This window comes from Centruroides vittatus, unplaced genomic scaffold (assembly GCF_030686945.1).
Source record: "Centruroides vittatus isolate TY-2023 unplaced genomic scaffold, ASM3068694v2 contig_918, whole genome shotgun sequence".
NCBI classification, from domain to species: Eukaryota; Metazoa; Arthropoda; class Arachnida; order Scorpiones; family Buthidae; genus Centruroides; species Centruroides vittatus.
Window position 1 is genome coordinate 603,655 of NW_027122605.1, and position 23,200 is coordinate 626,854.

Genomic DNA, 23,200 nt, shown 5'->3' on the forward strand with positions numbered 1-23,200 from the left:
TTAAAAACAGTATGTTATAGATGTATATATTAAGATTAGAGTAGTTAATGAATTTTTTACTGAGGAAGAAGTCATGTCTGTTGAAATCCATATATGTCTCAAAAATGTTTACTAAGACACTACTATGGATGTGTGTACAATTAGACTTTGGATAAGACACTTTAAAAGCAGAGAAAGCAACATTCTGTCCTAAAGTGGTTGACAAGTAATGACTATGATAGAAGAAAACAGAAGGTGATAAAAAAAACAGCAGAAAGAAAGAATGCTGCATTCAAACAGTTGAATTATATGATGTGACAGGTATAAAGAAACCTATTGTGATAGCCATCATAAGGAAACTATAAGATCTGTATCCAGTAGGTCCTAAAATTGCTGAAAGAGGAGCCAAAAAAGGTCTGAAATTATCTGTATGGAATTACTTAAGCTGAAAAAAAAGTAAAAGACACTGTTTCTATTACAAAACTTCTCAAAAGCTAGAAGGTTGAAGGAACAGTGCAAAGTTACAGGTGACAAAACATGAGTCCATTATGTGCATGAAATGAAGACAATGAATGGAATGGTATTATCAGAATTTGCTATGCAAGAAGTTTAAAAACCATCATCTGTTGGTAGTCATGGCAGCAATATCCTGAATCAACATGGAGTTATGTTTGTGGACTTGGGGTCTGGTCCATCACAGTCAATGCAGATCATTACATGCAAACACAAACACATACATGTATAGTGTTTGATCAGATAAAAATCTTAATGAAGTTGTTCTGTTTCATGACAAAACATCTCCAGACTAATCTGCACAAGGAAGGCCTTTACAAAAGTCAGTGTACTGTTCTTCCTCAATCTCCATAGCCTACATCTTGCATCTTTTGATCATAACTTCTATGATATTTTAAAGGATGTAAAAGATTCAAAGGAAAATATTTTGCTGACAAGGACCTGAGAACTCAAGCAGTGTTTGGAAAGTCTAGAGCCAGAGTAAATATTTTTATAGGCTGGGAATATTATATAGTACCTTGACACAGATGAAAGTGCACAGAAAATGAAAGTTACTTTGTGGAAAAAATGTGTTTTCATGAGGATTAATTGATGCAAAAAGTACTATTTTAGGAAATAAAGTTTCTGAAGAAAAAATATGAGGCACTGCATATTGTAATTAGATTTGTGCATAAACATGCATAAAAACACTAAAAATACTAAAATAAAAAATAAAAATCTTACTTTTAAACGATTAATCTCCATTTTTAATGTTGCAATTTCTGCTTTTTTACTTTCTGCATTCCTAACCAATTCAGAAACTTGCTGTTCAAGCATTCCTTTCTCTCTCTCTAGCTGTAATACAGTTGAATTTTCTAATAATTTTGAATGTGTATTTCTTCCACTAATGTATTTTCCTATATTCTCTTTTTCTCGTTCTTTCATGCCATTAGAATCTATATTGTCTTTGCTAGTGGTGCGTTGCATGCTGCCACAATTACTCTTATTAGTTTTACGTCCTGCATGAACACTTTTTAAGCAATGAATGTTCTCCTTATTAACAGATCTAGTAGGTGTGCTTTCTGATTTTGATTTTAATCCTGTTGAACCCGAAAGCTGAGATTTAACAGGAACAGTTGTTTTACGACGTACTCCTGAACTTGAAAAGTTATCTTGACCACCAGATAATGGTGTAATGATTACTTTTTCGGAAGCAGAAGTTTTACATTTAACTGTACTGTTAGTATTATTATTCCTAGAGATTTCATTATTAGATGCAGAAGTTTGATTATTAGATAAAGATGTTACATTCCCAGAATGGGATTTTACATTTTCTCTGGCTTTGATATTCTTCATTGTGAAAGTGGATGGTACGTTTTGTCCCATCCAATCTTCTATCTAATAATGAACCTGGAAAAAATGAACTTAATTCAAAATTTAATTATAATACTATATTATGCATATTAATATTGCTAACATTTTAATACATAAATAAAATGTAAGTTGAAGTTATTTCAGTAATCTCTTAAAAATTTTATAATTTAGTTCAAAATATTGAATTTATTAAATTAAAATGATAATACTACATTGTTTACATAAACAGAAATTTCACTTATTTACTTTAAATACTAAATATTTGATATTACATTTCTAAATTTATAAAAAATTATGATTTAATTTAATAAGCTAAACAGGTTATATATCAATTTTAGAATTTAGTTTCCAAATAAAAATATATTCTAAAATTTAAAATTTCTTTCTTGAAGTGACAAAACTATCCATATCTCAAATTATCAAGAATTTACAATAAAAATTTTTAAAGAAAATTTTAATTTCAATCAACTATAATCTTTGAAGATGTGTTTATTTATATGCATTATTAGATCTAGTATTTGTACATTATTAGATCTAGCAATTATATAAAATTATAATTGTACAATCACATTTAAAAATTGATTTTTGTAATGATTTTACTTATAAAAAATTAGTATTTTCAAGACTTCAACTGCAGATAGATACAATTTCATAATGCTGAATCTAAAATCAATTTAGATCAGATGTTATTTAATTAATATGTTAAAAACAAGATTATTCTTTAATGCTAGAACTAATTAAGATAAAGATGTTAGTACTTCTAAATCACAATTAATTTTAAATTTTATTAAAAAATTATATTATAATATATTACAGTGCTAAAAATGATACATTTTAATGTTATATTTAAACTTTTATATAATATCATGCTTTGAATTTCAAAGTTATTCAAAAAGAACACATTGCTTTCTCAATATTTAAAAACAATATAGCAAATTCATATGACTTTGGAAGTCTGTTTTTCATATTCTTTGCCTTCATTTTATAAAATACTAGCTGACCTGGCCATGCATTGTTGTGGCTCAAAATGTATCTATTATAAATGTATAACAAAAAATCCCTTCTTAGTGTACATTCTCTTGACATAGAGACAGGTTATATATCAATTTTAGAATTTAGTTTCCAAATAAAAATATATTCTAAAATTTAAAATTTCTTTCTTGAAGTGACAAAACTATCCATATCTCAAATTATCAAGAATTTACAATAAAAATTTTTCAGGATCCCTATTAAAACACAATCAAAAATGCATCTAAAATAGTATAATAAAAGCAGAGTTCTTCACAGTAAGCCTTAATCCTGTCCCTGTCCCCCGCAAGGAAATATTGAAAAATCCCTTTTTAGTGTATATTCTGTTGACATAACCTATTAAAACGTAATCAAAAACGCAAAAAACCGAATGTAAAATAGTATAAATAGAAGCCGAGTTCTTCACAGTAAGCCTTAATCCTGTCCCTCTCCCTTGCAAGAAAATATTGAAAAATCCCTTTTTAGTATATATTCTGTTGATGTAACCTATTAAAATGCAAAAAACCGCATCTAAAATAGTATAACAGAAGCAAAGTTCTTCACGGTAAGCCTTAATCCTGTCCATCTCCCCCAGTGGGGGGAATTTCGACATGTATATTATATAAAAACACGTGCGTATTCGAACGCAATGTTGTGTCAAAATTTCAAAGGAATCGGTAGGAACAAACAAACGTTACATTTTATTTATATAGATAGAAAATGATCTGCTTTAGTCCATTCTAACAGAAAAGCATAATGCCTCACAGAAAAGCCAACTTAGGTTGTCAGAAGTTAGCGCCATCTGTTGGACATGAAAGCCTTAATCCATATATAAATATATTTTTGAAAGGGGGGAAATAGTGGTCTTCACATATGCCACAAACCTTCGCGGGAGTGTATTAAACAACTTCCCAAAGTTTCATGGCAATTGGATAAATGGTATAGTAATGCATGAAGGACAGACAGACAGGCAGACAGACATACATTCGTTTTTATATATGTAGATTATAGATATGAAATGAAATTAAATTAAATTAAATATGTGGTTTAATCACCTATATCATTATTTTAGACAGCCAATGTTTCCACAAAATTCAGAAACATCCTTATTGAGATGATATAAAACCCATATATCTCAACTCTCACACTTCCATTAAAAAACTAAAGAAATTAATAAGAATGGCCACACTGTTGGCATATTTCATATCATTAATAACTACAAAAAATTTTATTTCAAAAATTATCTAAAATAAAAATCTTACATGTCGTCATAATATTCTAAAGGAAAATCATATTTTGATGCAACATTTTCAGTTTCTCAAAAAGTTAAAAGGTTTTACTAATAAAAGTAAAAATCTGCATGTTTTTATTTGTCTTATTATCACTTTAGTTGAAATAAAAGATAAAAAAAATTTTTATTTCTTAATCTGCAATGCATTTATATCACTGTTAAAATTATTTTAAAAGCATAAAAACTTTAAAATTAATAACAGTTAAAAAAAAAATAATTTATTTGAGTATAAAACCATTTTTATTGATATGTTTTGTCATTTGTATTATTCAAATAATAACAATGGAATAATGCTTAAATAAAAATACTTGTAAAGCTAAATATGTTCCAAGAGGGTATGTATAGCATTAATAAACTGTGTGTGTAAAGTATTATTATTACAGCTGATCATTCTAATAATAAATGTAAATATATTTAATAACAGATTATGTTTTATTACATGTACATTTTATTAAATTACTTTCAATAAATCTGAATTTGTTTACACAGATAAAACTTCCATAGTTTGGCTGTTTTAGGGTAACAACAACAATAAAAATAATAAAGTTAAAGCAATAAACACACATGTCATCCTTATCTCAGTACTCACATATTCTTTTGGAGTTATACATTGGATTCACACAGATCTTGAGCAACTCCAAAGGGAAAAAAGAACAATACTTACTAAGCATAAACATCATCATCCTAAATCCACCATAGAAAGATTAACCTTTTCACGTAAAGATGGTGGATGTGGACTGATGGACACAGTAAACTTTCACTACAAACAAATACAGACTCTGCAAGAGTTTTTCTACAAAAAGCAAGAAACATCACAATTACATAAAGCAGTAACTCTAGCAAACTCAAATAACACACCATTAAACTTACACTCAATTCATATGGACACAACACAACATATAAAAAGCATAGACATCATTAAGCAATCGTGGGCTCAAAAAGCACTCCATGGCAGCATCCTTATGACCTGGCCCAGGATTTTGTTGACAAAACTGTGTCAAACAGCTGGTTAGCTCAGAAGGCCTCTTTGGGGAGACTGAAGGATTCAAGATTGCCATACAGGATCATGTCATAAATACTAAAAACTACAGAAAACATATTCAAAGATACAATACTCAGAAATGACACATGCAGAAAATGCCACATCATGCCAGAAACTATACAACACATCACTTCTGGTTGCGAGCTCTTGGCACAGACAGATTGTTTACATAGACATAATCAAGTAGCAAATATAATACACCGAGAGCTTGCAAACAAACAAATTATTAGACATCCAGAAATCATACTACAAATACATTCCGCAGACAGTATTGGAAAACAACAAGCACAAAATGTACTATGACAGAGCCATAATTACAGATAAAACAATTTACCACAACAGACCAGACATCACACACATTAACAAACACAATAAAATCACTTACATTATAGACATATCCATTCCAAACACTCACAAAGTACATGGATAAGGTGCTTATCGTACCTGTCGTCTCCTCTACAGGTGTCATACCACAGACACTACACAAAAGCCTGGGCACATTACAATTGAATAAAAACACATACATCATACTACAGAAGGCCACTATATTGAATATATGTCATATTGTTAGGAAATTCCTGAATACAGACACACACTCACACTCTTATTTACTTTTTGTCTTGTTTTGATTGCTATGCCTTGACTCTGGTCTGGCATAGTACACAATCACTGGTGTCAACCAATTATAACTCACTAAACCCAACATAATAATAATAAAACAAGTACTTGAAAATCCTATCATAAACACAAATATATTTTATTTATGGATTTTTATGACATCCACATTAATGTATGTCACTAATTATTACAAGAAAATAAAATCTTGAAAACTTTTGGTATAGATTGGTATAGATGGCTTTTTCTTTTATTGGAAACTATTTTCAAACAGAACATTGTCAATGTTATTTTAGGCATAACAACTGAATTATCTGAATAGCCATTGAATCTAAAATTGCATTTGTTGTTTTCAATGCCTGAACATTGAGCAAGAATTATGCATAAATATACAATTTATTCAGTTTGTTTCAAAATATAAGCAACATATATCTGATTTAGTGGCTGATTTTGGAAACTTGATTCCTTTCAAACTTTTCTTCTGAATAAATTAATTTAGTTTGTATATAAAAACTTTTGAGCTTATTTGGCATTAACAGTGGCAATGTTTACAAATATACAAATAAATATAGAGTTGTTAAGTTGGAGTTTAGATTCAATTGCCATGTAAATATAAACATCTTACAAAACCCAATACATTACAATAACACTACTTCAACTGCCATGTTGAATTGTTTAAAACTCAAGGAATGTCATGCAAAACTAAATGACTGGTGTTCATTCATGCTTGTGGACAGAACTGAACTTCTGTATGTAATTTGTAAGCATCCTAAATCCCAGCTTAAGTCTATGGCAAAGTTTTCCTACGATATTCTTCAAGAATATGATCTGATAATGATTTCAAATATCTTAAACATTCATTGTCCTGTACTTGACATCCATAATAAATTTAATTGAGATCAATCAAGTGGATTTGGAAGAGTTTATTTAAATCCAATGACATCTGAGTGTAAAGAAATGAGCTTTGTTCATTTAACTCAAAAATAGGTTAAATTTAAGATTGATGCATAAGCAAATTAGTAGACTTTCACTTCTTAACTTCATTCACACAAAAATTGATATAATTATAGAAATAAAATAAATTCAGATTTTTAATAATAAGTAACCCATTGTTTGTGTTGTGATATAATTTCTATAAGTACAATACTACACAAACCTTGACCAGCATATTGTTTATTCTTTCTAATGATTTTTGTCATTATTTATGAGTACCTTCATGACTACATACAAATTAGATAAACAGCATATCAGAAATATAAAATGTTACTTTTTCATATCAAATATATGTTCAAATTTGTGCTCAAAATATTAGAAAGAATAAACAATATGCTAGTATAGATTTGTGCAATATCTTATGTGTACACAATAATACCTGTTTGGGAAAGTCAGATATAATTTCTTGTAAAACAAAAGTTAATTTATATTTCCAGTTAAAACAAAAATTAAATCATTATAACAATTACATAAAATTTTATATATGAAATTGATATTTTTAATTCAGAAAAATATATTTAAATAAAACTGTATATCAATAATTAATTGAAAAATTTTGCATCATTCTTTTTTAAATGCAATTAATTTTGTCAGCAGCAAGAAATGCAGTGTACTTTATAACAATTTAATACAAAGCTTAAAATTTCTTGATATCGCTAACTAATAGAACATATTTCTGACAATATACAGTATAATGATAATCAAGCATTATATTTATTGCTTATGTGATATTTTTAATTTATATTTTTCTTATTTAGTAATTTAACTTTAATTAAGGTGTAAATTTTATTTATATACTAAACATTTATTAAATTATATTAAAAAAAATTAATATTCTAATTTTCTATTACTGTTGTTTTGAATGAATCATATATTTTTTAATTTCCAAACGAGGTACTGAAATGAGGTTTGTTGCAGCTTCTGGGGTGTCTGCATCTTTGTGATCCATCGGAGTTTCCGTTGATAGCGCTTTCTTAAGATGTTTGTTAGTCATTCCTGTATGGCTACAAGCAGAGCTCTAGCGCTACCAACGGAAATGCCGATGGATCACAAGGATGCAGACACCCCAGAAGCTGCAACAATCCTCATTCCCGTACCTTGTTTGGAATGACTTAAAGTCAAACTTAACAACTTATGCAGTAAAAGTCTTGAGTTTATTTTTTAATTTATATAACAGTAGTTACATAAATAAATTTATATCTATAATTATATTTATTAATATATATATATAAATATAATGTTTTCAGCTTTATTTACATAAGTTTATTTACATATACATTTACTATCACAATATCAATAATCTATATATATAAAACATTTTGATATATAAAGTATATAGTTATGTATTAGTAATTCATAAATTACATAGAATATAAATATTTTCAATTATTATATATAGGCTAGCATCTACAATAATTTAAATTCTCTTTCTTTCTTCTTTCTTGTTTCTTTTAATACTATAAATGCCTTTTGTTAAAACAATTTTTTAAAACATAGTAACATAAAACATTCAAATTTTTAAAATTTTGTTGTTGCAATTAAAAATTAATCTTAAATCATTTATGAAAGTAATATTAACAGCTAAATTATTAATAGTTTTGTATAAACCAAAAACAAATCAAAAAAGAAAAGTTAAATATTACTTTTCTATCCAAAAAGATGCATAATTTTTCAATCAAAATTAATTATTAATAAAAATATATCATTCAATTAAAAGAACTTTTAAATTATCATCAATATTAGTCATTTTTACCATAATAATACTGTACTATTTTAGATAAAATAGATGAAGTCGATTATTTTTTAATAAGCTATATAGTGAATCAAACTATAGAAATTACATGTCAAAAACAATTACTAAATTTGCATAAATCATGCTCAATTTAAATTAAATTGCATGCATGTACAAAATGTCTTATAAAATTATCAACTAAAAATATGATTATGCTAAATCAATTATACCATATTATATCCTAAAGATGTATCTGTATGCAAGATGAATAAGAACTTTAGTTAAATCATTCACTGGAAAGATTATTCATATGTGTAAATATATCATAACCACAATACAACTTAGAGTCCACTCATAAACAATTTCTAGCTTCCTTTTTAAAATCACCTTTTATAATTAGGAAGTTTCTCATCAGAGATGGCCATTCAGTTCCTAAATATGAATTTATTTTCTAAATAAAATGCTTTAAGCCTATTCTAGTTTTAAGATTATAACTATAATGCACTTAATACGTCTAAACACACTTTATATTCATATTCGAAAAAAAATTTTTTTTTTTTACTTGACGTTCGTTAAAACTAACACTTTCAAAATATAATGTATGTTACGCCATCTAGTGATTAATTCTTAAAACTTCTAAATACTCGATTCTGCTTCTGACTTGAAATACATTTTTACGAAGGAAATAAAACTTACGTTACTATTTAAATAATTGCGGTTTCTACTTTTATAAGTAAAATAAAAGATAGCTATTGCTCTTAAAATGACAAACTTTCATTCAATAAGAAACTCGCGACTTCGTAAAAATACGATATTTATTCTTAGCGACGATAGATCTGGATAAGGCTCTATCCTGCCCTATCATCAGAAGAATAAATAAAATAAAAATACCTTATAATTTTCAAATTTTTATTTTATACACAATGCGTTAAATTTCAAATGCATAGAATATCATAAATTATAGACTTTAATAATTATATAAACTTTACGCCTTTTTTTTATAAACTTGAATCATAAGATTGTAATTTATCTATCATCTTTTTATTTGCTAAAAATCTTTTATAAAGAAAATACCTTAAAAAGTCTATCAAACTATCAATACAAATATTATATTTTACCAATGATTTCTATTATTATCTATATTTGTATAAAATTTGTACTGTTTTACATAAAGAAACATTCGTATGTCTTACGAATTAGTCAGCTGGTTCTTATACTGTATATAGTATTGTACAGTATGTAAAATGAAATAGAATAAATCTTATATAAAATGGTTATATTTATACATTTATGTAACTTTTAATTATATTTACATAATACATTCTCGATGAAATATGAAATGATTTCATAATAATCAAAAAGAATTTCATTTCATAAAAAACAATCAATTTCATTAACTAATTATGGCCGATTGTGATCTCTCTGGTTATGCAAGCTATCTCCAGCAGATGGCGTTAAAAATTTAATGGGTTTTCTAAGGAAAAATTCTCGAAAACGGAAGCAGATAAAACTACAGATTATGAACTATAATCTGTGGATAGAATCAAACACTTTTTCGTTAAAATCCTATTTAATTCTTCTATTGACGGACGATTCGGAATTTGGAAAATCGAATTCGTTAATTTTCTACGAATTTTTAAAATCATAGAAAATTTGTAGAAAATCGATGAAATCATTTTCAAAATTCTGAATCGTACATTAATAGAAGAATTAACTAGAATTCTAACGCAAAAAAAAAAAAAAAAAACTGTTCTATCTGTTTCCGCTTTCCATAATTTTTGGAAAGAATTTTCCCATAGAAAAGGCATCAAATTTTTAATTCAATTTTGCAATAAAATGGTAGAAAACTCACTAGGTTACAAACTGTCTGGAATATCAAAATAATATAAATAATAGTAGTAACGTTTTAAGCGCCAAAAGTCAGAAGAGTTGCACTTTGGCGCTTAAACGTTATGGCTTCACATAAATTCAACTTCAAAATACAGCCACTTACCACAGTGCCAATATCGCCACAATACTTTTTGCAGCAAAAAACATTGCGTTTAGAATTCAATTCTTCAACAAAACGTATCTAGAGAAAAATGGCATTGCACGCTTCATATATGAGTAATGTTATCAGTAATCACTACAGATTTACTCTATTTCATTTTGCTGCATTTGTAGAAGAAAAAAATACACAATATAAAACAAATTCCAGAATACCAGTATCTTAATCTGCTGATTTATCAGCTTTATTATGAATCCTGTCGATCGAACAATCACACAGTACGAGTTTCTGTTATTGCAGTGAGGGATCCGGGTACGAATTCTATCAATATTTTCGTGATTTTTCAAGGGTAATTCGAGTTGAGACATCATTCCCCATATTTCATACGGTGCAGATACGCCCTCCATGAAAGGCAAAAAGACATTGACCTTATATTAGGTTTAATCGATCCAATTCAATTCATTTTGAATTTTGTGCTTTACAAATGCTATAATATCATAAACTTATGAATTTCTGAATATCTTATGTTTTACAGGAATATTATTAACTTTTTTGTTATGCGAAGTATTGCAATTGGAAAAAAAACATTTAAAATTAAAAAATGTTTGCTATTTTTCAGTTATACAATAAATTTTACGTAATATCTTTTTCTATAATGTTTCTAGTTGTTTAAATTCGCAATATTTTGAAACTGGCATTGTTGGTTTTCAAATCACAAATTTAACAACTTAATAACCGTTAACGTATATAATAAACAAATATGTTTATAGAGGAATAAATCAATATATAATAATCAACGAATATATTTTTTATTATTTAAATATTTAAACATGTACCGTACAGTACATATACAGTAAGCTGAATGCTGTTACTATGACTAGCTATAGAGGAAGTGTAAAGTATATTTTGGCATCTCGATAATTGAATTTAAGAAAATGATGTGCCTCATCTAATAGGAATCAAATTGAAATAATTATGAAAGATTTAAAAAAACGAACATTGCAATTAACTTTATACAAGCATACTTCCGGTAATTTACTTCAAAATTATTCATTCAAATCTTAAATTAATAAAAGATAATATCATAATCATTATCTGAATAATTTTTGAAAATAATCTTTTCGTTCTCATCTATTAAAACAACAAAATATCATTTATGAAATAATAATATACCATATTTTATGCGGGATAAATTTAAAAAATTACGTTTACATTACATAAAAATAATATAATCGTGTTTTTTTTCATGTGATCATAATTTGTTCCAGTCCGTAAATTTTAACTAATGGATACTATACACGAATAACAATACTTCTACAAAAGTTGGTAATAAAATAATTAGTATTTAGAAAAGGATGAAACAGATAAACATGCATTTCAGATATTTATTCATAACGATTAATCAGTTTTTGCATGACTTTACGGGTTTACAGGTGGTGTATAAATCACGATCGTGATCGAATGTCGGCCCTGCTGTTTATTAATGAAAATACTTCTTTTATATTGCATCATACCAATAAATTAAATTTTTTCTCGAATGATTAGTAAAAACAGCAGGATACTTATATTTGATTTAGTTAGTATATATTGTTTAAATAATAATTAACTATATCGATAATTATAATATATTTCTAATTCATTTTGTCACATTTTTAAGATTTGAAGACTGACCATTATATTTTTCTGGGTGTATTCTAAAGTATATTTATCTGTACCGGTACATATATGGCAATTTTACTAGAATAAATAATACATTGCAAGTTTTCTGAATTCTACAAAATTTAAATATTTCAAAAATTATCTGTAGTTTTCTTAAACCGACAGAAAATAAATTAAATGAAATATGCTATATGATACAAATTTAAAATAAAAAATAATTTATTTATTAATACAAAATATTGGTTTATTTTTTCTTTAATCCCTAATTAATTATTTATTATAATAGTTTAAAGTTTTCGAAATTACAATATTTATATATTCCAATATCAGATATCTATTTAATTATTTAAAATAATGAAAAATATACTTCATTTACTTTATTTAATCAAATTAAATTGCTCAAAGAACTAAAAATGAATAAACTAAATAGTATCCTAATTTAAAAGGGGAGTAATAATATATTTTTCGAAGGACTTAAATAGAAAATTAATAGTAATAATAATTAAGCATAGTTTTTACGACTAATTCTATTACGAAAATTACTATTGGAAAATGCCAAACTAATTTATATGAAAGTCGCGTAAATGGTCAGCTAGATAGTTTCCCTTGGAAATTTCAAATAATTAACTTCTGTGAAAAAATAATTATTATTATTTCTTCGTAATGCGTAGGAAATAATCCCGGAAATACAGAAGAGGCAATACTTCGTTTGACAAACAGGCATAATAACGTAACATTATATGGTAACGATGCATAAAATACCTAAGATGGATGTGCAATGGCCCATAAATGGTTATATGATGGGTGAAGAGTTGCTCCTTAAACTATGAAGGGTGAAGATTATTATCTCGTTTTATACTTTCTTATATACTTTATTATCTTACCGAATCTAAACTAATCTTGTACTTTCTAGTTACAGGTTCATTTAGCAATAGCAAATTAACTATATTACATTAAGAAATACACGCACGCAGAAAAAAAGATTTCAAACCATTCTAAAAACTTTTTAACAATGGATTTAATATGAGAAAGAAATCCCGGTGAGTATATGTATTGTGCATTCTGTATTGAATAGGCCTTTTCCCACGGTAGTCATTCTATCCCTGCATTGGGGACAATAATAAAGGTTTAGATTCAAAGATATCGTTTCTGATTAAAAGAAAAAGGAAAAAAAAAAAACGGGAAACACGCATAAGCTAAATGAAAATTCTTAAAGTAGCTTTAATTTCACTTGGACGCAATATAAAATCACAAAACGTTAACTCGTTTTAATACATTAATTACTTAATACGCAGCATGAAAGATAATTATTTCGATCGATGTTACTGCAAAATGCAGCACGAATTCAATAAAAATTTACATTAATCAATAAAATTTGAAAGCGGGACGAATAACGGGGTTAAGTTTATTATTAAATATTTTTATGACGTCATAATAATAATAAACCAATAGAATTATTTTCCAAAGAGTGAAGCATTATTTTTTTGTATATTACAGTGTGTTTTTGTGTAGTAAAATTAGCACGTGTTTTAATAATAAAATCTAAAATTAATCTTATAATAATAAATTACTTGTTTTTTTTTACGATTTAAAATTAAATTTTGCGCTTATTTAATGGTCAGGATAGGAAGCGATACGTCGGTACGGTCCATATTTAATGCGATAAGTTATCGACGGGAGATTAACGATGTCGGTGGAAAATTCGATTGGCGATAAAAGTTTTAACAGAATTATTAGTTGCGAAGTTTTCAAAAAACGAAAGAAGTTAGGCGCCAGAGAAAAATCGGTCGGTGTCCTTCGCCTGCATACATACAAACCGGCGAAACTACGATTCGCCCACGATTAACATTATATAGTGATTAAATTATAAGCGTGTACTCACCCAGTTCCATCTCGATCGGTTAACTGCCGCAGATACAACAAAAATCACACAAAAAAAAATCCAATATATATATATATACACAGTATATATTTACGTACAGTCGTCCGGTCGTCTGGTTAGGGTTAATACGTTTTACATGATTAAAAACTTGGAAAACGACAAATATCGAATAAAATACAATACAACGAAGATTTTTTTTACTTTTTCGATTTATCTGCAAACGATACGATATGGAAAACGTGATAAAAACTAACAGAACATAAATCCATCTTTTTCTTTCGATTGGCAGACGACTATCGTCGACGATGACGACAAACACCGGCGCTAAGGATTGTGGGTAGAATAACACCGGCTCGTTGCTAAGGAAGAAGTCGGCCGTAGCAACACCTGGCGGTAATTTTCGGGAATTTTTTTTCCTCCTTGGCGTAAACAACAGCTATGTCGGGATTTTTATTCGTGCAGAGATTGTAGACGGTGATATTTTAAAATTTAAATTATTATAAATTTAACTCTCCGAAATAAATAAAATTGATTATTCTCGTTTTTCTCTTCTACCAGTTTTTATATCATCATTAGATGACTCATGGTAACACATAGTATATATACATATATATATATAAATTTTTTCTTTTGTAAATATAATAGATAGCATTAGAAAATAATAATAATTACGAACAATGGTCTATTCTGTATTTAAAATTGCGAAACGTATAAGGAAATCTATTTTCTAAATTTTTTTTTGAAGCATTTGGAGTTTCGTACATTTCTACGCGTTGCGCGTTACGTGTTATGAATTTTAATAGATAATATGGTGAAATGATTAATAATTTACAAGAAAAATATTATTCAACGAATTATAGCCAAGGTTTTAAATATTTAAAAAGTAATTTCGATAATGAGAATCTCTTCTTAACGGAACTCCCCTTGAGAGGAGTGGGAAGAGCCAAGTAAATATACCAAACGTTGTCGTATTGATGAGAAAATTAAATAGGCCTACACTGTGTTCGAGCGGTCACGACACTATACGTAATAATGTTTCTCCCTCCAGTCTGCGTTTAAATGATTGAAAAGGAGATGAATGGTATCCCTTTCACTTTGGGACGCGCTTTGCAGCTGTTTTTGATTGCATAGAATGTTCTTTTCGAAAAAAAAAATCCCAAATTATCTGTTAACTTATTTAAAATATAAATATCACAAAAAATTTTTAAATTATGTTTTTAGTTTGCTTTGTATTTTATTTCGTTTTTTTTTTTTTTATAAAATTTTTCATCATACCGATGCTATCCTGCTCTTATAAATTACTAGTTAATTGAATTCAAGATAATTTATCGATTCATAATGTTTGCTTTGTTTACGCATGGATGAATTATGCTTGCCATTAATTTTTTAAATACCGAGAATAATGATTCATTATATTATTATTAAATTAATATTCACTGATATCTATTTTACAGGACGAAATGCGAGCTAACAATTATACACACTTGTTTTAAAAAAAATATATAAACATTTTAATATTTATAAACCTGAAATTTTTAAATACGCATTTAAGTGTACTGTACATGCATACATTTAAATTTTCCATACCGATTTAATTATATATATATTATTAGCGCAATTTGTGTGGTATACTACATAGAAGTTAAAAATATACAGGCCTATATATTTGCCTAGGTATAGTACAATATATACTTTACGAAAGTATGAATTATGCCGAGTAAGTGAAAATACATCTAAATATATGTTTATATTATTCAATATTTTCATGTTAAAATATTCAAATTTCATCGAAATAACAGAGTTAATACCGTATAATCTACGCACGAGATTGTAAATTTGCCAAAAAACTGTAAACAATTTCTTTCTCGTCTGACAGTTCAAGATTCTTTTAATTACAAAAAGAAACAATTACGTAGGCGTCATCGGAATGCTTATGCTTCCCTACAATCAGGTGGAGCAACAAATGCTAAAAAAATAATGACAAGTAAAATACGACAATAGGAAAGAGATGTACGGTAACTGTTTTTACGAGTTTGTTTTAGAAGAAAACGTGATTTAATAAAACCACTTACCTGAAAGAAAACATTAAAATATAAATATTTAGCATTTTTTCCGACAGATAATGTTTCCAGTGACCCAATTAAGTGTAAAAGAAAGGCAATAAAAACAGCAACATTTTATCACTGCCAATAGATTTAGGGCGTTCTGTGTTTACTTGTTTCGGGTTCCACCTGTAAGATTTACACTTTAACTTTCACGTTTCATCCCACACGTTTCTTCCTTATTTTGTATTATTTTTTTTTTTTATTTCTTATTTTATTAAGCACCATCTATGAGCTTCCTGTTAAACTAAATCGAGTGATCTGTAATTAATACTTCAATTCGGATTAAATTTCTGTTCTATTAATTAACTAAAATCAGTAAAGACTCGATAAATATTTAGTCTCTTAATTTAAAAAAATTAAGATATTTAATTACACGTTCTTCTTCGATTATAATAAATCTTCTGTATAAAAATATGACATTGTAATGTATAAGACGTGCCACGTTCAACTTTATTATTATAATTAAAGATTTTCAAGGCTAGTTAAAAATACGCGGTTATTATTATTATCATTTAATTTTTTTTTAATTATTATTTATGTGTATTTAATCATCACGGTTAACTTGATTACTATTGAAATATTTTATCGAACTTATTATCTACGACTGTGGATGGAAACAGGTTATTTGTGTTTTTCACGAAACAAAAACAGTGCTGGCCTATAATAATACAATTAAAATAAAAAGTCGAATTCCGATTTCGATACGTGCAAGTTTCTAAAAACATTTCATGGGACACAAGGTCGTTCACCTCACAGGGAAGTAAGCCTTTTTATTTCAAAAAATTTCCTTTTGGCTATTGCTTATACTCTATAAGGTAATGGAGAAGACGAACAAGTTTGGATAAAATTCAGGAACACCTGCAGTCATGATCAATGTCGTTTATCCTTCCTGAGGTTTACGTGAGAGGTAACATTATCAGCTTTGCTGCGTAATTTAAACTCAAAACAAATTCACTGATGAATGACGATATTAGTAAACTTTGTTTAATTTTTAAATACGAGCTATCACAGTGACTGTCTTTGTTTTTTTCCACCCCCTCCCCACACTTTCATTTTTGTTACGAGAGGGATATAAAGTTACTCGTTTGCAGAAAATATATTAAGCATTCGTAGGAAAACAGCGTATCAAATTTATTTAATTGAGATAAAACAACCTGTATTATTTGCTTCATAAAATATGAAGTTTACGCGCAGTAATTGGATGTAGTTTTAAAACGTTTTTGTGTAAAAAGTGGAAATAATTACTCTACTTCTTTTAACTTATAGTTAAATATTGGTTATTAACGTCTTGTTTCATGCAAAAATTAGATTTTGTATAGTACTTAATATGAATTGGTGTCGCTTGAACCTGTTTCGGTTATTCTGTAAAGTTTTATGAGAGGCTGACACTTGACTACACTATTTTTTAAAAAAAGAACGGAACAAGATAAGGACTTCATTTATAATTTTAAAGAAGAAATAATAGAAAGGCGTTTTTGTTCATTTATATGTATGCAAAAATTCCAGAATAGAAAGCAAGTTTTTAAAGTATCCAAGGTTTCACAAATTTTTCTAAGACATATTTTCGGTATTTACAGGACTTTAGATATTTTTTCTTCTGTTCAAATTTTCTCTTTAAATTGAATTCAAAATTAAGGAAAGTCTCGAAAATCTTAGGTATGTGCTTAGCTGCGTGACGATATTTCACATAAGGAAATTCATCTTACCAATCATTTTTAAAGTTTAAATTTATTAAATATTCCGTAAAATAATTAAATTATGCCATTTTTCATTCTCCTAAACAATCACAAAAAACTAATTAGTGTTTTAAGAATAAAATCGATTACAAACTGTCAACTAATGTTCAACTTCTGTGCTGAGAAATTGGATACGGGAGCTATGAAGTCCAGATTTTGAAAGCTTGACTGGTTATCAATTTTCTTCCCGCGCACACACCCAAATATATATACTGTATATAACTTTCCGACTCAAAATATTAAAAGAAAATTTTTAGATTGTTTCTAGTAACGACACAGTTTTCTTTTCAATAGTGTAAATTAGCTATTTAGCGATATTCCATCGTTCTTTATGAGGCCTAGAGAAGTTTATTCCAAGGATACAGTTTTATATTGCAACGGTTACTATCTAAAGGACACCAGCGTTACTTACATTGAAATTTTTTGAAACACGTTTGACCATCAAAATACAGCAGCTACTTTTGAAATTAAGTTAATCTTGCGCAGTCCATATTTTCTTTTGTTCTACTTTTGTTTTCAAAATGATATTCTACAAACAGGGCCAAATTTGGCCCTGTTTGTAGAATAACTATTGTTTTAGTCCTTTTCTTCTCTAATCGAAACTGGTCTTTAATGCAACTTACTGCAGTCTGAAGCAATTAAATTGCAAATGCCTTATTGTAATTAAATCGTAAAATGTTTTTTGTCTCGCTATTTATCTCGTTTTCAGCATTATCTTTCGAATGTGCCATTATTTTTTTTTTTTCGTAGACAATTAATATAGATTTTCTTTGGCACTAAATTACTTTTCTGCTTATGTTTTGATGCTAACTGATAACGAAGGTTTAATATTAATTTTAAAAGGCTATTTATATTAGATTAGTATTTGATCAAAAAAATAAAACAATTTTTTTGGTCAAATACTTCAACAGAATTTAAAAGATTACAAGGTCTAATTAGTTTTCTCTTATTTAGAAGTATCAACGTAATTTTGAATTGACAATTAATTAAAAATATTGCATTCTAATTGTTTTTTAAATAGTCCTTTAAATGATTGAAACAATAATGTGTTTTAAAATCATTTATTTCTAAATGCATTAATATTTTAGAAATTTTAATAGCGACTTTTTTTGCTCAGTAGGAGTGTTTACACGTTATTTTCAAATTCATGGAATGTTTTGTGCATAATTTATTGACTAAATAAGATGTTAAATATTTTTTCGATAAAAATTCCAACTAACTTCCAATAAGTTTCAACACATTAGAAACCTTTTAAATTATTTACAAAACCATTAAAAATCAAATTTACGAAATTAACTATTTACAGATCTCATAGCATTATTCTTCAGATGAGATATTTCTTTTCGAAGCCCATTATTAGAGCAATTTATCTTGTCAGTGTTCCCACGATGCACATTTTCTTTTTTTAGCTTCATCTCATATTTCATTAGCTATCTTGAAAATCGTTTAGCCGTGTTATCATCACAAAGTTCATTACCGTAAAATTTCGTTTGATTATTTCCAGTTGAAATCTCTTGAATAGATAGGAATGTCCTCTAGATGATTTATAGATTTATCGCAAATTTAAATCAACCGAAACTATTTGATGCGGCGCTTTATTGATACCGATCATATCGACAAGATCTGCCCATTCTGCTCTTGAGGTCATATCAGATAAAAAGTTCTCTAAGGATAATAGCATTGAAGTATATTAAACCTTAATGAACAAACTCGTCTATAGACTGATAAAACCATCATTTTATAACCACCAAATCGATTCTATTATTCTGAGTTTAACTATCTTAAGATTTTAATCGAGTAAATTATTATTGATAACGCTATAAATAATACAAGTGATCCTTACCTCTGACTTCTGCATACGAATCAGGTAGAATATATAAAAAAAAATCTTGTAGATAAAACTTGTTAGCCAGCTTATCCTCACTAGCCAATAAAAACCACCAAGATCCTTAACTAGACTTTTAATTTATGTTAATTCATCAAATATTTAATAATAAATTATGAAACAATTTTTCCCTCTTTTCAAGTCAGCAATGTTAAACTATATACTGTATTCCGAATAGAAAACGAAAAGATCTACAGTCTACTTAATCTCTAGAGCATAACATTCTGTTTTGACTTGTACAGGGATAAAACAAGCCAAATTTTACGCTCTATATGTGATGCAGTAACTTAATTCTGACATTTCAGAATTTTGAAATAAGTTAACAGCAAGGAAAATTAAGCAATATTTTTAAATATACGTACGTATATTTTAAACAACGGATTTTTGTGACGAAATTTACCGATTTTCTAACATTTAGACTATTGAAACAATTTGTATGCAATAAGGATTAGACTTTTAAACACCAACTATATAAAACCAATGCAAAATTTAGATATTTACAATTCAAGTATGAAATAAATCTTGAAATTGTTTATTCTATATCGTAAATTATGTTTGATACAAAAATATTTTGTTAAAGATTTGAATATTCTTTTCCATTACATATCAAAATGACAATAACTTTTTCATTTCTATTGCATAAATTAGCTATTGCACAAGATATCTGATTCATTTTATGACTGAAGAATATAATTATTTTAAGTAATTTATCTTGGCTTAAATAACTTGATCAATTAATATTTTCTTAAATTATTTAATAAGATTTAATTACTACTATAATTTGATCTAATCATTAAACCATGATCTATGAAGTCGTTTATATGAACAATTCTGTAGATTGCAATTCAAAAATAAGTATATATGGAAACAAAATCTAGACAGAATTGATTATAGATGGCTCATGCCTAGAACTAAGCTCTTACACAGTTCAATTGGCTAATTCTAATTAATAATGATTAATTAATGTATTTAACAAATATCCATTGATTTATTTCAATTAAATCAAATTTATTTAATTCTCATAATATTTCATTTCAACAAAAATAAATCATCATCTTGAATTGATAACATAACAATTGCTTTTTCTTACTCTAAATCTCAATACTAGAGATTTATCATATTTACTTGGCTTACTGATAAATTTTCTATTTATAAATTTTGGATTATTATTATTATTATTATTATTATATATACACACACACACCGCTGTTTCAGCCTTATGGAAATGATTTAAAATTCGTGCCTTTTCTTTATTCACATGCCAGTTATCAAAAGTAGAATGATAAAGGACTGTCTGCTAAGTAAAATATCAGGCAACAGTTGTCATTATTTTATATCATGCTGCAAAAATTTATAGCTGGTTTGAGGGATACATTAGTGCTCTTTTCGTATAGGGATATATCAGGTTAGAGATGGAAGTTCATTGTAACTCCCAAAGAAGCATGAGTGTACCTGTCCAACAAACAAAATTCAGGTGATATTCTACCACCCAAAGGACCAGAAACATTTTTCAACTTCAGTCTGTGAATACAAGGAAAATTTCAGAAGGCTCTGTGGTTATTGGTTTCTGCCACAATAGCAAAATAAAACTTCATAAAGTCAATTCAAAGGTGAAAGTTGTCTCTAGTTATTATACTATCTGTGTAAAGTACTGGAGTTCATGTTCAAGCATGAAATTCTGTCATTGTATTGCATGGAGATTTCAGATATGGTTCCATCAGGGCAAATCATCAAGTCATACTTCATATTCTATCCTAGCATTTCTGAAGATGGAAGAAAAAGTATAATATTAACACACTTTTCTGACAGGCCTGTTAAATCATCCGATCACAGTACCCATAGATTTCTGTGCCTCAGCCTTCCAAAAGGGATCTTGAAAATTATCAGTCCCAAACATTAGATGAATTATGGAAAGTTTCCAATGATGAATGGGAAAAACCAGATCAAAATTCTCTAAGAGGAGCCCTTTTACAGTGGAAAATTTAATGTCAGGTAATAGCCAGAAACCAGGGAAAGCAGAGAGCATAATAGATGGTGGAGGATGTTTTCCTAAATGATAAACATATATTATGAGCATTTCCAAAAGGCTGAAACAACACTATATATATGATGTTTTAGGAAAATGATATATTCATATTCTGATTGACATTTTCTGATCTGTATTGGGTAATCCATGATTTAGATTCAAGATCAAACTTTACTATAAAAAAATATATGTTACTACTATTGTATCTTTATTTTAAAAGTTTTTGAGAGTAAACAATCCTCCTCTCTCTTCATGAAATTAAAAATAAATTCAAAATACAGTATTTTTAATAGTTTCTGTACATACAGTATATGTAAAATAATCTTTAAAACAATTTATTTTTATAATAAATTTACTTGCAATCTTTTACTTGCATTTATGTATCATACACTCAAAAAGTTAATCCTTGACCAAATCTGATGATGATTGAATATTTCTGATTTCTGAAATTCTGTTTGCATTGTTTAAGATTATAATTCAATTATTATAAACAAACATTCTCAATTTTCTGAAACCATGTTTTTTAGTTTTCTATGATTCTCAAATTGTGCTACTATTTTAACACTTGTGTGTTAAAATAGTAGCACAATTTGTGTTCGAGAATCATATTATAAACATATTATTTTTACAACATAACATTTGTGTTGTATCCTATGTAATGCCTGAAGAGGGATTTGATCTGAAATGCATACCATAACAAAGTATAAACATAGGAAGTGTGTTTTAATTCTGTTTAGTCCATGAGCCTCCAAGTCATAGTGTAATAAACCTAAAAATTATTAGGTGATTGTATAGCCATAACAAGTAGCTTATATTTTTATAACTATATTAAATTTCAGTTGAGCATAGTATAAGCTTGAGTAATTGAAATTAATTTTTCCACCTATTATATTAAACTATTTTCTACTTAAATTTGTTTAGTCTTAATCATTATTAAAATTCAATATGTAACTGATTCTATTGTTATTCCTTGTTATTCTCTAGAAATTAACTTTATTTTACCCAAATAGGGTAAAATAAAGTTGTTGATTGGCTAGTATTTTTGGAGTCTGTGGATGTGATAATTCCTAGAGAATAATGGTGTTTGAACCAGTTACATATTTATATTTTAAAAATGAAATAGAAGCAGAAAGATAAATTAAGATTCATTTTAATTTTTAAATGACAAATTTAGAAAAAATTTAATTTTTATTTATTAATTTATAACTAAATTATACCTGGAATTTTGGAATAAAAAAGCTATTTTTTCATTCAATTGTAGTTATATTTTTATGTTTAAGTTTTTGCAAATATCAAATTATGCTCTGACAAAAATATTTCTGATGTCTTACAGTTAATATAATAATAAATAATGATTTAATAAAATTATTTTTATTTTAAATGATAAACTATAT

General features: G+C 27.4%; 1 protein-coding gene across 3 annotated transcripts in view; it reads right to left on the reverse strand.

The window, feature by feature from the left end:
• LOC136984422 (cytospin-A-like) overlaps positions 1-14,387 on the reverse strand; it is a 59,263-nt gene extending 44,876 nt beyond the window's left edge. The window contains exons 1-2 of one of the 3 annotated variants that reach the window (XM_067281390.1): positions 14,055-14,387; positions 1,216-1,881 (exon numbers count right to left, since the gene is read on the reverse strand). In XM_067281390.1, coding sequence (XP_067137491.1) covers positions 1,216-1,857 — 642 coding nt within the window. In that variant the 5' untranslated portion in view covers positions 1,858-1,881; positions 14,055-14,387. Of the gene's footprint in view, positions 1-1,215; positions 1,882-8,859; positions 9,052-14,054 lie in introns of those variants that run through there. The other 2 variants (XM_067281391.1, XM_067281392.1) reach the window with 2 other exon arrangements.
• Positions 14,388-23,200: the final 8,813 nt, after the last annotated feature.